The sequence below is a fragment of the Ipomoea nil genome, unplaced genomic scaffold (assembly GCF_001879475.1).
Source record: "Ipomoea nil cultivar Tokyo-kokei standard unplaced genomic scaffold, Asagao_1.1 scaffold2647, whole genome shotgun sequence".
NCBI classification, from domain to species: Eukaryota; Viridiplantae; Streptophyta; class Magnoliopsida; order Solanales; family Convolvulaceae; genus Ipomoea; species Ipomoea nil.
This window is the reverse complement of record NW_017619075.1, coordinates 647,293-662,290: the sequence shown is the minus strand read 5'-3', so window position 1 is coordinate 662,290 and position 14,998 is coordinate 647,293. Positions and strand designations below refer to the sequence as shown.

At 35.9% G+C, this 14,998-nt stretch overlaps 2 protein-coding genes across 3 annotated transcripts in view; one reads left to right on the top strand and one right to left on the bottom strand.

Moving 5' to 3' along the window:
- Positions 1–372: 372 nt before the first annotated feature.
- Positions 373–14,998, bottom strand: part of LOC109154497 (ADP,ATP carrier protein, mitochondrial-like) — an 83,121-nt gene continuing 68,495 nt past the window's right edge. The window contains exon 7 of one of the 2 annotated variants that reach the window (XR_002049725.1): positions 373–444. The gene's annotated coding sequence lies outside the window, so the exon portion shown is untranslated. The remainder of the gene's footprint in view (positions 445–14,998) is intronic. The other variant, XR_002049724.1, reaches the window with a different exon arrangement.
- On the top strand, positions 11,285–13,046 carry LOC109154377. Its single transcript, XM_019302182.1, has 3 exons — positions 11,285–12,787; positions 12,893–12,980; positions 13,042–13,046. Exons 1-3 carry the CDS (start codon positions 11,285–11,287, stop codon positions 13,044–13,046), a joined length of 1,596 nt encoding a protein of 531 aa, XP_019157727.1.

Here is a 14,998-nt window from a genome sequence, read left to right as displayed (position 1 = left end):
GTGCTAAAAAGTTTGAAAGTCTATTCACCCCCCCCTCTAGACTTTCACCTTACCTCTTTTGGGACCAACAATGATCCATCCAATTGAATGTTAGTTTTAAAGTCATCTTTAATTTGGCACAAACGATAGATTTTAAGTCTCTCTTGTTTAATTGCCATTGTCAAATTTTTTACTTTAGAGACTTTTTGTCTTCTTCTCTCTCCAAGCAAGATTTTTTTTTTTTTTTTCACGACGTCAAAATCACAAAATTAGAATGTGGCATAAAGAAGCGATTACAATGCAAAGTCCAAAATAAATAGCTAAAATCTGTAAGCTCTTCAGCACTTGGTCTGCAAAAATAAAGTATCCTCAAGAAATAGGGTGGAGAAAATTTTGGGGTGAAGCTAAGCCCCATCAAAAATGAGTTATTCAGAATGGGTAGGTAGTATTTCAATTAACTTTAATGATGAGCAAAATTATCAAAACAGCAGGATAGCCTTAACCCAAGAAATTCGATCTGAGACATATATAATTCTGCATAAAGAAGTAAACATAGTTGTATATACAAGTAGGACATACGAAATAACCATTATTGAGTACTTTAAGTTGGTATTATTATTACTATTATTACTCCAATAAAGGGGATTGACCAAGTGTAATGCAAATAAATTGTATTCCACAGAGACATCAGATGCCAAATGTAGAACATTCGTTGGAAAAGTGAAGGAACCAGCCTAAAATATTAAATTAGATCAGAGAAGAACAAACCTCTAAACTTCCATTCAGGACAAGAGTATGTTATATTGTACATAAAACATTACAAAGGGAAGAAAACACATGAAACCAATTACTAAACAAACCTAGAATGGTTTCAACACCAGAAGGAAGAAATACAAGTAGGTAGGGGAGAAGGAAAGGAGCAAAATGAAGTCCTGCATCCACAGATCAGTTAAATTTTGGGGTGACCATCATTCTGATTACCATCTTGCCACATGATCTCAACACATCCAGACCGTGCAACAATTCCGAATCACAGGTCAAGGTAATCCACTCATCTTCCTCATCTTGATATTTGATACAAAAATTTTCTAGTGATATTTTCAACTTTGTTTCCAATTGCTCCTCCAAATATTTCATAGTTGAGGCGGAGGATGAGAGTGGAAACCTTATGGTATCATTTTTATAGGTTACCTTGACAGACATTATGTTGTTACATTGGCTTGTATTTGTGGCTTGTAGAGGAGGCAGAGCAAGACATGGTTGAATTCCTTTATGTTTCTTAACAGCTTGTACATGTTGTTTTTGGTTGAGAGAGCAATTGGGCATTTTTCCCTTACTGTGATTTGGCCATCTAGTGATGCCAAAGTGCCGACATGCTCGCTTCAATGTAGAAGTGCTAACTGCACAATATAATATAATGGGAGATTAAAGAAAAGCAAATGAGTCTATGAGAAAGTATATATTGAAGCAATAACCACCTATCTATACACTAAGAAAATACTGAATGCTACCACATCAAATATATAATAAAACTGTAGTGTTAGCTCACCTTTAAGAGTTTTAGCAGCAGCATCGCGACTCTTACCAAACAGTTGTTGAAGAACCTGGCGGTTAATTCCATGATCTTTCTCCCACCTGCACCTGCTGATAGTTTTGTGTGAACTACTGTTTCCACCTTTGGCATCAATGTTATTATTTGTTTCAGTACTGGATTTGGGAATATGGGGTTCACATGGTGAGTCCAGTTGCATCATCCCGCATTCTGCTTCAAATACTGCTGCCAAATTGCAAACAGTATAACTCTTTTTTAACTCTGCAGCAAGCATCTCAAGGTTGACGACAATCTCTTCTAACTCGTCAGCAAGCCTCTCAAGGTTGACGAAAATCTTTTCTAACTCTGCAACAAGCCTCTCAAGGTTGACAATCCCTTCTAACTCGTCAACAAGCCTCTCAAGGTTGATGAAAATCTTTTCTAACTCGTCAACAAGCCTCTCAAGGTTGACAATCCCTTCTAACTCGTCAACAAGCCTCTCAATCTTTTCTAACTCTGCAACAAGCCTCTTAAGGTTGACAATCTCTTCTAACACGTGAAGAAGCCTCTCAATCTTTTCTGACTCTGCAACAAGCCTTTCAAGGTTGACAATCTTTTTTAACTCTGCGACAAGCCTCTCAAGGTTGACAATCTCTTTTAACTCGTGAAGAAGCCTCTCAATTTTGACGACAATCTTATCTAACTCTGCAAGACCCCTCTTAAGGTTGAAAATCTTTTTTAACTCTGCAACAAGGCTCTCAAGGTTGTCTAGAAACTGCCTTTTCAAACTACTCTGATGCTCAAGTTCTAGGGAAGCCATTTTGGAAGTATCCACAAACTCCTTTTTCAAAAATTCAAGCGCGGCTATACTGTACACACCCCATTGATCACATCTTAGTGATTCTGAAAATGATTTTTGTTCAATCAACATTCCCCTCATCCCTATTTCAACTTGTATTAAACTGAGGGTAGTACACTTAAATTTACAGAAAAGATTAACATCTGTATCCGCCACCGGCAATCCTTTTTCCATTGCCTGTACACCAATATTCAACCAAAACTCCTTGTGGGAGAGAAGTTCAGAATCCACAGCGATCCATGAAATCGTCGCCCTCATCGAACTTAGCCTATCATGACTATCATCCAAAAATCTATATGGCTCAAAACTTCCTCCTAGGCCTAGGGGAAGGGAATCATCAACGGACGCCAATGAATAATTCATTCCTCCCGCCAATTGGAACCACTCATCTACATTATTAACAGAGTGATCATCGCTTCTTTGTGTTTGCACCATCCCTCCCATGTTTTCTGCTGCCCAAATGCCAAGGCTTTGATTCTGTCCAGCATCAACTTCTTCTATACACGGCTGCTTCCAATTTGGCATCATCATCATTCCGTTCCTATTCTCTAACTCTTGAACCTCGCTATGATCTGCAAAATTCCATAATGTAAATGGATCGGAATTTCCGATGGAATCACCGGACATCATCCTTGGGGGGCTCATGCTCATGCTCATGCTCATCATCATTCCTCCCCCCATCCCCATATCGGTGTGGAAATCGGGCGTATGGAACAACGCTTCTTCACCACAAAAGTTCATCCCTGGCCTTGGCCTTGGGGGGCTCTTCATCATTCCTCCCGCCATATCCAACAGTAAATCGCAGTCTGTATTAACGGAGTGATTATCAGAATCTGTTTGTAGATGATGGAAAACACTAGTCGTCTCACCTTCTTCACTCATTTCCGACTCCGTCAACGCCGCCGCCGCCGCCGCCGCAGCAGCATCATTCTCGGCGGTCGTAACAGGGTTCCAGGTGAGATCGCCATGGTTGAACAACCACCTCGTGGGAGAGGGAGAGGCAGCATATGGTGGCGGTTCCGCCAGTCCCGGCAAATTTTCAGCAGGGGGGTCAATGAGCAATGCATCATCAGTCTCAACAAGTCTCATTGATGCTGTGAGAGATTGATTTGGTGGAAAATGTAATAATGTTTAATTTCGGCTTTGCTTTGCTTGTTGACTTGTGGATTAGATTAGCGTCGAGTCGTCCATCTATATATAATAAGGAATTATTAACGATGAATATATTATATAATAAGGAATAAGGAATTATTAATGATGAACCTTTTGTTTATTTGGCAATTAGCAAACCCCTTTGAACCTTAAACCTTTCGGTCCTTCTGTACCAACAAGTCAACAACTCAACCTCAATTACCATCACAGGGCATCCTTTAATAGTGAGATTTTTGGAGGGATTTGTGAGGTGCCAATGCCAACTGCCAAGTAAGAGAGATGCGGGAAAAAGACGAAAAAAAAAAAAAAAAAAAATCTACCACAAGGAAAAAAATAGAGGTAATGATGCGCCATGCCACCAGCCGCGTGTACTGTACGTGTCCGGTTGGGTGTTATTGTGCCCGAAACACGCAGATGTGCAATTGCACCTTCTCTTTTTGTGCTGCGGACCATAAAAAAAACTCATTTCTTACCGGAGGATCTCATATTTTCTCTTTCCTCCTCTTCTCTCCTCCACATTTACTATGTTTTTCTCAAAAATTATTCAAAATGTACTAATAGGGATTCTCCATCATAATATTAATTGTATTTTCCCACTATTAATTATATTTACTCCATCATTATAAGCAAATTATATCATGCACCGAGCGTCTTTTTTTTTTTAAATGAAAATAAACAGTGTTTGTTTTCCGCCGTTTCGCATCCTTTTGCAAAAAGTAACCCTGTTCTTCAGTGTCATTTTGTACATATTGCAGTTTAAGTTCAACACAACTACAGTTTCATTTTCGATATAACTATAGTTTCATTCGATATTTATAGACTCAAATATGTAAAAATGTTATTTAATTTTATTTTATATACACTATAGTTTCATTAAAACACAACTACATGATCATTTTGATATAATTACAGCTTCATTGTACAATATACACTCAAATATGTGAAATGTTATTCAGTTTCATTTTATATAAACTGTAGTTTCATTTCACTATAACTACAGTATCATTTTGATATAACTGCAGTGTCGGTTTAGATATACTGTAGTGTCAATTGGTATTTAATACACCAAACAAGCGGACTCTGTTAACTATAACGACGGACCGTTTCTTTACTTAAAGAAACGGCGTCGTTTTTGACGTGCACCGCGGTCTATGATATAACGACTGATCATTATACTTACTCCACCATAATATTAACTATATTTTCCCACTCGTTCCAACACCACCCAAAGTTCTATCCCGAATGAGGTATTTCAGAAATCTCTAAATAATACTACATGCAATTTCATAAATCTCTAAATAATACTACAAGCAATTTCATTGTGTTTTTAGTACTTTATAGATTTCAACATTATGCAATGAATAATTGCTTGATTTCATCATTTTAATTTATTTTTTGAAGTAGTTTTACCATTGTACCCTTCTAATTTCATTTATTAATAGAAGAAAAAAAAAATGGGTCAAATAAGCACTGTTGCAAAAATCAGTCTAGGCCCCGCCTAGGTGCTAGGCAGTGCCGGTTTTTTGATTTTGGTGGCCCCGTTCTTGTAAAGAAATGAGGCCCTACAACCCTTTTACCCCTATCAAAAGTATAAAGGCAATATTTACAACCAATACCGTAAAATATATAATTTTTCAATACAAAGAATAAAAATTCAAACAATTTGTTTATAGCCAGATTCATATTTTCTAATGCTTGGAGCCATAATATGAAAATATATATGCTACTTTAACAAAGAGGCAAGGAGCAAACATATTACACAATTTACATTTATATAAAATTAAAAATTTAAAGTGAAAAAGGATTTAAACAACCTGATCGAAAAGCCTTAATTTTTTGTTTATGTTCTTCATCTAATATTGCCTACTGCCTTCATATTGAAACAATGAAACACTGTGAGTCTAAGTCTATACTCTACATGCCTGTAAAAACGCAAAATAAATTTGATTAAAAAAACACTGAATAAATTATTAAAAAAAAACGCAAAAAAAAAAAAAAACAAAACAAAACAAAAAACAAAAACAAAACAAAAAAACAAAAACAAAACAAAACAAAAACAAAAAAAAAAAAAAGCACAAAACAAAAAAAGATTAAAAAAACGGTGGGTCTGACCTGCTGACCAGAAGGCTCAAGGCAATGAAGGCAGAAAGCCAGAAACGCAGCAGGGCCAATTGTTCAAGGTAGATTGCCGAATGCTGATTTGCCGGAAATGCAACCGTTTGCTAATCACCAAAATGATTAAATCCTAAACTTTGCTACAATGCTATGGAGAAACGCAGAAGGTTCAAAGTATTGAAGTAGCGGACGATTCCATATTTCCGTAATTCCATTCGTGAGGTTCGTTAGTGTCATTTCGTGGAGTGTGGAGTTGTGGACGTAGCGATTCACTGACTGAGAGACTGAGATGGATTGCAGACGTCGACTCACTGAAGAAGACTAAGATGAATTGAACTCTTCTGAATTTCTGATTCCTTATTTCCTCTCAATCCTCCATATATTCCTTTGCCAATTGCCAAAGGAGACGAAGAATTGGAACAAACAACGGAAACTGGGGTATTGTAAATCTTTTTTTACGAAGAAACATTGGGAAACATTGCCAAATACGAATTGAACTCTTCTGCTTCCTCTCAATCTTTTTACGTTTAATTGAATTTTTTTTTTAATTTCTGAGGTATATTAGGTATACTGGGTCCTAAAAAATTGGGGGCCCTGTGCGGTAGCCCAGCTTGCACAGCCTCAAATCCGGCCCTGGTGCTAGGCGCCCCTAGAATGTGGCAATTTCCCCCCTAGGCGCCCGCCTAGGCGTCCGCCTAGCGCCTAACTCGGCCGACTTGGCCGCCTAGCGTCTAACTTAGCCGAAATAACTCGTCCATTTCGGTCGAGTTAACCCGATCAGCTTGGCCTTGCTAAATTTTTTTCTATATATATATATATATATATATATATATATATATATATATATATATGGATGCACTCAGGTGCAAATAAGTGCTCAGGAGGGAAATGCGAACGAATCAGCGCGCGACACGTGTCCAGATCTAATAACTTAAAAAAAAACGCGGTGGCATTTTCGTAAATAATTGAACATCGAAGTGCAAGTAAAATCACTTACAAGTGCATCTACTTTCACCTATAAGTGCATGTAATTTTGCCTTGTTAGCATTCACTTTCTGCAAACATTCATGCACCTGGGTGTGCTTATAACTATATGTGCAACTATTTATAACTATAGGTGCAACTACTTATAACTATAGGTGCACCTACTTTCACCTATAAGTGCATGTAATTTTGCCTTGTTAGCATTCACTTTCCGCAAACATTCATGCACCTGGGTGTGCTTATAACTATATGTGCAACTATTTATAACTATAGGTGCAACTACTTATAACTATAAGTGCATGTAATTTCACCTATAAGTGCATGTAATTTTGCTTTGTTAACATTCATTGATCTGAGTTCAGCGGGTAGTAATACCCCTGAAAACCACTCGCAAACATTCATACACCTAGGTGCAACTACTTATAACTATGTGTGTAACTACTTAGAACTATAGGTGCAACTACTTATAACTATAGGTGCAACTAAGTATTGATGTTCAGTGTAAATTTTTACTTGCAAAGATAATACATTTTACATGCACTTGTAATACATTTTACTTGCACTTCGATGTTCAATTATTTACGAAAATACCACCGCGTTTTTTTTTAAAAATCAGTGTTTCTCATCCATTAGATCTGGACACGTGGACGGACAGAATCTATTCCTATTTCGCGCATGGGCGAAGCATTCGCACCTGAGTGCAATTATATATATATATATATATATATATATATATTTATTTATTTATTTATTTATATATTTATTTATTTATATATATGTGTGTGTGTACATATATATACTATGACATATATACACCCGTAGACTAGTTTGATACTTTGAATCTTTGGATAATTGAAGTATTTGAGTATTTTAAATTTTTTATATTGTTTTGAAGTTATGACTTATGAATTATAATTATTTCATTTATTTGGATGTGATATTTGATTGAATGTTGAACACAACCTCATTAAAATTGTCAAACTGCAAGTCTGCCACTGTTTTTTTTGGCACCCGCCTAAAGGCGCCTAGATTCCGCCGAGGCCGCTTAGGCGCTGCCCGGGCGCCCGACTAGCGCCTAGCGCCTACTGCAACCTTGCAAATAAGCCATCGAACTATTAGTGTTTGTGTAATTGGGTTATCAAATTAAAAAAAAATGTATAATTAAACTATTTAACTCTATAAATCTGTGCAGATAGAATTTTTAGCAGGTTACTTTCAAGTTAAGTATGTAAAATAAATGATATGACATCTTATATGGTAATTTTTAATATTTAAATCAATTTATTATGAGTTTAATATTTAACTCCTTATTTTGCTCCATTATTTCTCACAGAAAATTTTTTCAACCTCTACTCACACTATCCTTAGTTTCACAATCAATCACTTCTAAATGCTACTGTTTTTCCACATTCATCATACCAAAAGAAACAAACCACTATCATACATCCAAATCGCGTGCTTAAAAATTCAACAGGAAATAATAATATAATATGGAGACACAATATAATGCTTGCAGAACATATGTGATGTTTGTGTGTGGACTGAGTTTTATTATGTGTAGTTGAGCATCGATCATCCTTGCATGTATAGAGCCAATACCTTTGATGGCCTCTCGAGTTGCAGGCATCACTAGTCCATCGAATCAAAGTCCAAGGCTATTGGGGAGTACAAAATCACATGTGTATGTTCTGTTGAACCTTGAATGTGAGAGGAGAAGAGACGGGCAATTTTGCGGAATGCAATAAAATGAGAGAGAGGGGAGTGGAGCCCATTCGTCCATGTGAGTGCACGATTGCAAGTTGCCTTGATTGTACTGTACAGAGGTTATCCCCGAGCGTTCGAGGAGAACCTAGTCATTTTTTCAACCATGAAATTTATAAAGTTAAATGATTTAATTGCACACTTTTTTGTTTAATGATCCAATTACACAAACACTAATAATTCGATGGTCTATTTGACGCTTAAAAAAAAAAAAAAAAAAAAAAAAAAAAACGCAAGAAGGGTTATCTTCTTTCTACTATTTGGCCACACTCCCAATACTCTCTCACACTGTCCAAAAAATTGTTGGTGATAATGAACCAAAATCGATTTAATATCCGTAAAATAATATTTATATATATACACACGAAATATATATATAATATTATTGGATATATATTCGAAATATATATATATACACACAAATATATATATAAAATGGACCCAACGGTTATATATACATGTATATCTACGAAAAAGATATACCAATATATATCAACCAAAAGAAAATATAATCCTTAGATTATAATTTCAAAACGACAAGAAAGAACGGATTTTTGCTTAAAAGCATAATCCAAACGAGAAAGAAGGAGAAGGAAGAAAGAAATGTACAAGTTAGGCAAAGTGCCTGTCTTTCCTTAAAACCTTATTTGCCACCTCCCAAAAGTGCTAGGAGCGTTGTGGCCTAGGTTTCCCAGGATAAAACGTACAACGGTTCGACGTTTGAGCACCCAAACGAACGAACCCGGCGAACAAGAGCACGGGCAAAACACAGCTTCAAGAATGGAGTAGGAGCAGAATTTTGAGAGGAAAAGAGAATTTCTTTGTGTGTGTTCTTGTGTTGTTTCTCACTTTCTTTCTAACATTGTGTTCAAAAAGGTTGCTCCCACCACATCTTTATATAGGAGATTGGTACTAAATAGCATCATCATGACACATTAACCAACATAAATTCAATTTAAAAATTGAATTATAACGTTTGAAACGGTCGTTCTTATTATCGAAATAATATCAACGGTCACGAACTTAATATCCGATTAATTCGTACCGACCATAACGACCAGTTTCAAAAATATCTGAGTGACCGAGAAGTCCGTACAAACCCGAAAGTTTGACAAATTGGGACCGGAAACCACACCCGAGTGGTTCGCAAGCACCGAAATGGTGCAGCACGAAATGAGCTCACGAAAGGAGCTCATTTCTCCCAAACACGAAACTGTGATCAAAAGCACGAAATTTGTGCTTTAAATCCCAAATTCCACTTTAAGCTTTTCCCAAAGCTTAATCTCTCGTGCTTAGTTGATTAAGCATTTCAAAGCTTAATTAATCCATTTAATCTTACATAACTAAATGAACTTTCGTGCTACACCTTTCGTCAATGCATCATTAAGCCAGAAAGGTGCATCCCAAATCCAAAACTTTATATTTACGCTTTCAAAGCTTAATCCCCTTAAGCTTACACCACCAACTTTCGTGCAGTGCAACGAAAGTTATTAGAATGCTAATTTTAATTAGCATCTAAACATAAGTTTTTTGACTTCTCTCAAATAGGTTCACTTTGAGAATCAATTTCTCATTCACCTATTACTCATTTTGAGCGTACATTATATCAAATTCTTCGTCTCACTACGAAGAACCCGAATCCACATTGACCCGACCCAAATCGGAAGTGGATCCCACATATATTTGTACCACAAAATAAGCACTCAAAATATCATTTTAATGCTATTTTTCCAACAAAAATAACCCCCTCCCTCTCTTTGGCTATGGACCTTTGTCAATGACTTCCAATCAAAGCCTAATCATAATTTTACATGTACTTTTATAAAAAATAATCGAGTGAATTCCATTTTTGGTCCTATTGTTATAGAGGCTTTTCCAATTTTAGTTCACCATAATTATTTTTGCCACATTGCGTCCACTATTATTAAAAATGTTCCAATTTTAGTCCACTTTAAGAAGTTTTGTGGATTAAAATTGGAACACTTTTAATAATAGTGGACGCAATGTGGAAAAAATAATTATGGTAGACTAAAATTGGAATGACCCCTATAACAGTATGACCAAAAATGAAATTCACTCAAAATAATTTTACATGTACTATTGCATGAAATAGTGAATCGTTGGTTTGGCTTATAATAAGTGTTTATTTGTGCTATTTTGTTATGCATATTTTAGTGCATGAATAGATCAATTATGTGCTTTAAATGTAGATATTATGCTTAAAAGGGAAAGGATATTCATATGCTCTATTTGTTCAATGAGATACAATTTCTCTTATTTAAGCAAGAAAGATCGAATTGCATATGTTTTGGATGGGAGCTCAATTGGATGTTAGTTCTAAAATCATCTTTAATTTGACACAAATGATGGATTTTAATTTTTAGGTCTCTCTCGTTTAATTGCCGTTTTCAAATTTTAACTTTGAGACTTTCTGTCTTCTCTCTCCAAGCCAAATTTATTGTTTTTCACGAGGTCACAATCACAAAATTAGAATGTAGCATAAAGAAGCCATTACAATGCAAGTAAAAAATAAATAGCTAAAATCTGTAAGCTCTTCAGGGGATTGACCAAGTGTAATGCAAATACATTCTATTCCACGGAAACATGAGATGCCAAAAGTAGAACATTCGTTGGAAAAGAGAAAAAACATTCCTAAAACTATGACAAAGTAACCATATGCTAAACCAAGTCCAGCTCATAATCTGTATGGACATTAATAGGGCAAAGTTGTCTTTTCCTTTGTTTGTCTGTTATTACTGTGGACCGTTATTACTGTGGACCATGGTCTTCTTTAAGTAGCAGCCATCACCTTCTGTTTCCTTCTTGATACTTCTTCTTCAATCAATAATGAGAGTGTTCTGCTTCATTCTTAGCTCAACATAGCATGCACTTTACTTTCCATCATGGTATCAGAGCGACGCCATAGCTACGCCACCGCAGTGATTGGAAGTAATGGAGCCGGCGGAGAAGCTTCAACCGGACCAATTCCGAATCCAGCGAATCAAATTCCAGTTTGCCAAACTCCAGTTAGCCAAAATCCAGCTCAACGGAGTGATGAATTTGACGATCCGTTGTATGTGCACATCACCGAGAATCCGAACCTGATTCTCGTGTCTCCTCCCTTGTCCGAGCACAATTATGCTTCATGGAGTAGGTCTATGAAGATAGCCCTAGAAGTTAAGAACAAATTAGGATTTGCAACAGGATCAATTCCGGATCCAGGTGAAGCTGATCCGAGACATCTCGTCTGGAGAAGATGCAATACCATTGTCTGCTCATGGTTACTGAAGTCTATTAGTTCAAATATTGCTGAAACAGTGATGTATTATGAAGTGGCTGCTGATATTTGGAAAGCACTCAAGAGGAGATACTCGCAAGCTGATCCTCATAGGATTGCAGAACTACAGAATCAAATTTATAGAAATACACAAGGTAATTTGACTGTCAATGAGTACTTTACAAAGTGTAGTGCATTATGGGAAAAATTGAATGCTATGAGACCTTTGTTGGTGTGTGAATGCTCCCTTAGATGCACTTGTAACCTCCTGAGCAAGATGCAGAAAGAGAGAGCAGATAACCAGGTCATCAGGTTCTTAGATGGACTCAGTGATGACTTTGAGACTATAAAGTCAGGGGTACTAGTTATGGATCCCATTCCTGATATGGAGAAGGTCCTTAACATGGCTTTGAAACTTGAGAGGAAGCTAAATGGATCCATTGTGCAGAGGAACAGTGACTTGGTCCAGTCTAATGCTGTTCAGAATATTGGGACTCAAATCTCAGATGAACAGGCTTTTGTAGCAGCTACAGAAGCAAATAATAAGAGGAAGTTTAACAGTAGTGGAGGAAGAAATGTACCTAAGTGCACATATTGTGGTATGAATGGGCATACTGTTGAGAAATGCTACAAAAAACATGGATATCCCCCTGGATGGATACCTGGTTATAAAGCTAGAAATAGACAAAGTCAAGAAGCTCAGCAGTCTGCAAACTCTTTGGCTCAGCAGTCTGCAAACTCTTTCACAAGCCAAAGTGCTGATCTAGGCTTGACAACTGATCAATTTCAAAGGTTGATGAATTTTATGCAAAATCAAAATCAGGGAATCCAGGCTTCAACTAGCTCTGCTGTAAGAGTGAGCAGCTCAGGGATGAAGTCTGCTCCTAAAAACCCTCCTGATGATTCATGTGAAGGTAGCTTTATTCTCAACTCTTTTGTTAATAATGCTATCTCTCCTAGAATTTGGATTGTTGACTCAGGGGCCACAGATCATATCATCTGTTCCCTAGAGTACTTTGAGAAATGCGAACCAGTGCATGCTGTTTTTGTGAAGTTGCCCAATGGGGAAACTGTAAATGTCAGTTATATTGGGGAAATCAGATTGCATCAGGGTATATTGTTGACAAAGGTTCTGTGTATTCCCTCATTTACTTTCAACATTATTTCTGCTAGTAAACTGACAAAAGAAACACCATGTACAATCATTATGGATGTTAATTCATGCACTATTCAGGGTCTCCATGGGACAGTGTGTGGTTTTGCTAGAGAAAGGGATGGATTATACCTGCTGACTCACCCTCCAATCAGAAGAAAGCTCCATTGTGAGAATAAAAAAGTTGACATTCACTGTAATGGTATATCTTTACAATTGTGGCATGATAGATTAGGTCATTATCCTATAAATAAAGTACATCTTTTAGATGGAATAAAGCATGACCAATCTTCTAAGCCATGTAATCTTGCTTGTGATGCTTGTCATTTTGCCAAACACAAGAGATCAGTTTTTCCTATTAGTCATTCTAGGGCTGATAGATTGGTGAGCTGTCGTAGGCTCCCAAATTAAAACCTTACAAACGTAGTAGCGGGAGTAAGGATCGATCCCACGAGGAGTAACTAGTTTAACTTTTGTGCTCAAGGAAATAATGGGGGGTTTGGAATATATCGAGAATAAATATTAAATAAAAGAGAAATTAAATAAACGAGAAATTTAATCGAACGAATAAACAGTGAAAATAATATATCGAAAACACTTATAATAAGAAACCTTGGTTAGTAAAGATCCACCACCGGAATTTAACACTGATCATTGATTAATAAAGTAATTAATATGCAATTGAATATTTGTCGTGAAATTATTTCATTTCTGTTTTCCCTTAGTTGTAGGTAAATAAAGCACACGCGGTTTAATTACCCCTAACTACTAAATAACCTAAGACAAGCGCTATAGATTTAATTTAATAGCAGCAATAGGAACTAGGAAAACCGACAAACTAAATAACACAAGCACAAGCGGTTGCATTTAATTTAGGAAAATATTCTACCCGAGTCCAATTATCACTAAGCCGTCAATAATTAACCCAGTTGCTACTGAATATTAGAGTAATTTGTAGCACAACATTATCTAATATAGCAAATAATTATATCAAATAAATAACTAGTAGGCCTCCCTAGCAATTAAATGACACAATTATTTCAAATAACTTAGAAGAATATTTAATACTCAAATGCATAGAAACATATATAATAAAAATAAATAAATAACCTTACAGCGTAATGAACTCCGGGGCTTCAATTCACTAAACCAAACAAGAAATTAGCCGCGAATGGACATTGATAACAACCTTAAAGAATATTCGAGAGGGGAAGGATGAATATTTTAAAATAGAAATCTTCCACTATTTATACACTTTCCAAAACGAACCTAAGTTATTTTCTACCACTGATTCCCTATTTTTGTGCCATATGTTGAAACTTTCTACTGCTGCCTCGCCATAATCTGCGGACCTATTGATGAAGCTTTCTTTTGGCACACAACTGTACAAAGCTTATTATAATATATATAATACATAGTACGTAGTACGTATTTATATATTATATATTATATATATTATATATTATATATTATATAAGAACATATTATATATATTATATATATAAAAAAAACTAATTATTAGATAATATTAAATAATTAATGAAAAATTATTATAAATATGTACCTAAAATATGAGTGTAAAATGTGCATATCAAATTCCCCCACACTAAGACATTTGCTTGTCCCCAAGCAAAAAATGTTATTTGCGAAGTAAAAAGAAATGAAATTCCCAAAACTCATAACATATCATGAACAACAATCTGAAGCACCCTGTAATTAATAAGTTAGCACCCTGTTTGAAAATGGAGAAAACTAAATAAGTAAGCCCTCACAGGAATATCACTCATCACTCAAGTGTTTGATGGGTATAAATTTCACTCAAGTTCATTCCTATAAAATTGATCTACCATAGGCTTGCATATCTTCTCAATCACCACTACAAGAGTCATGCATGACACAAATCATAAGGACTTTTCACAGGTTGTAATGGGGCTAGGGTTAAGGTAGGGAATTTTTAGGAAATTAGCTTAAACAAAAGCTTCAAACTAGAGGAACAAATAAATACAAGTAATCCAACACCCTCAATTTCCAATCAAAAAAACACATCCCATTGAGGTACAGAATGCTTCCTCAGTATTACCAGAATTTCCCCTTACTTCATTTATTTAGAAGTAACTTCAACTCAAAATCAATTGCTGATTCTTTTTCATTTTCTCATAAATTTTCAGCAATATTCTTCTTTTTCAA

Bases quoted from the DNA above. Each gene is read 5' to 3' on its own strand.
- LOC109154377 (XM_019302182.1), top strand. From the start codon at position 11,285: ATGGTATCAGAGCGACGCCATAGCTACGCCACCGCAGTGATTGGAAGT. The intron at 12,788-12,892 runs GTTCTGTGTATT...TGCACTATTCAG, and splicing joins AGGGTATATTGTTGACAAAG to GGTCTCCATGGGACAGTGTG.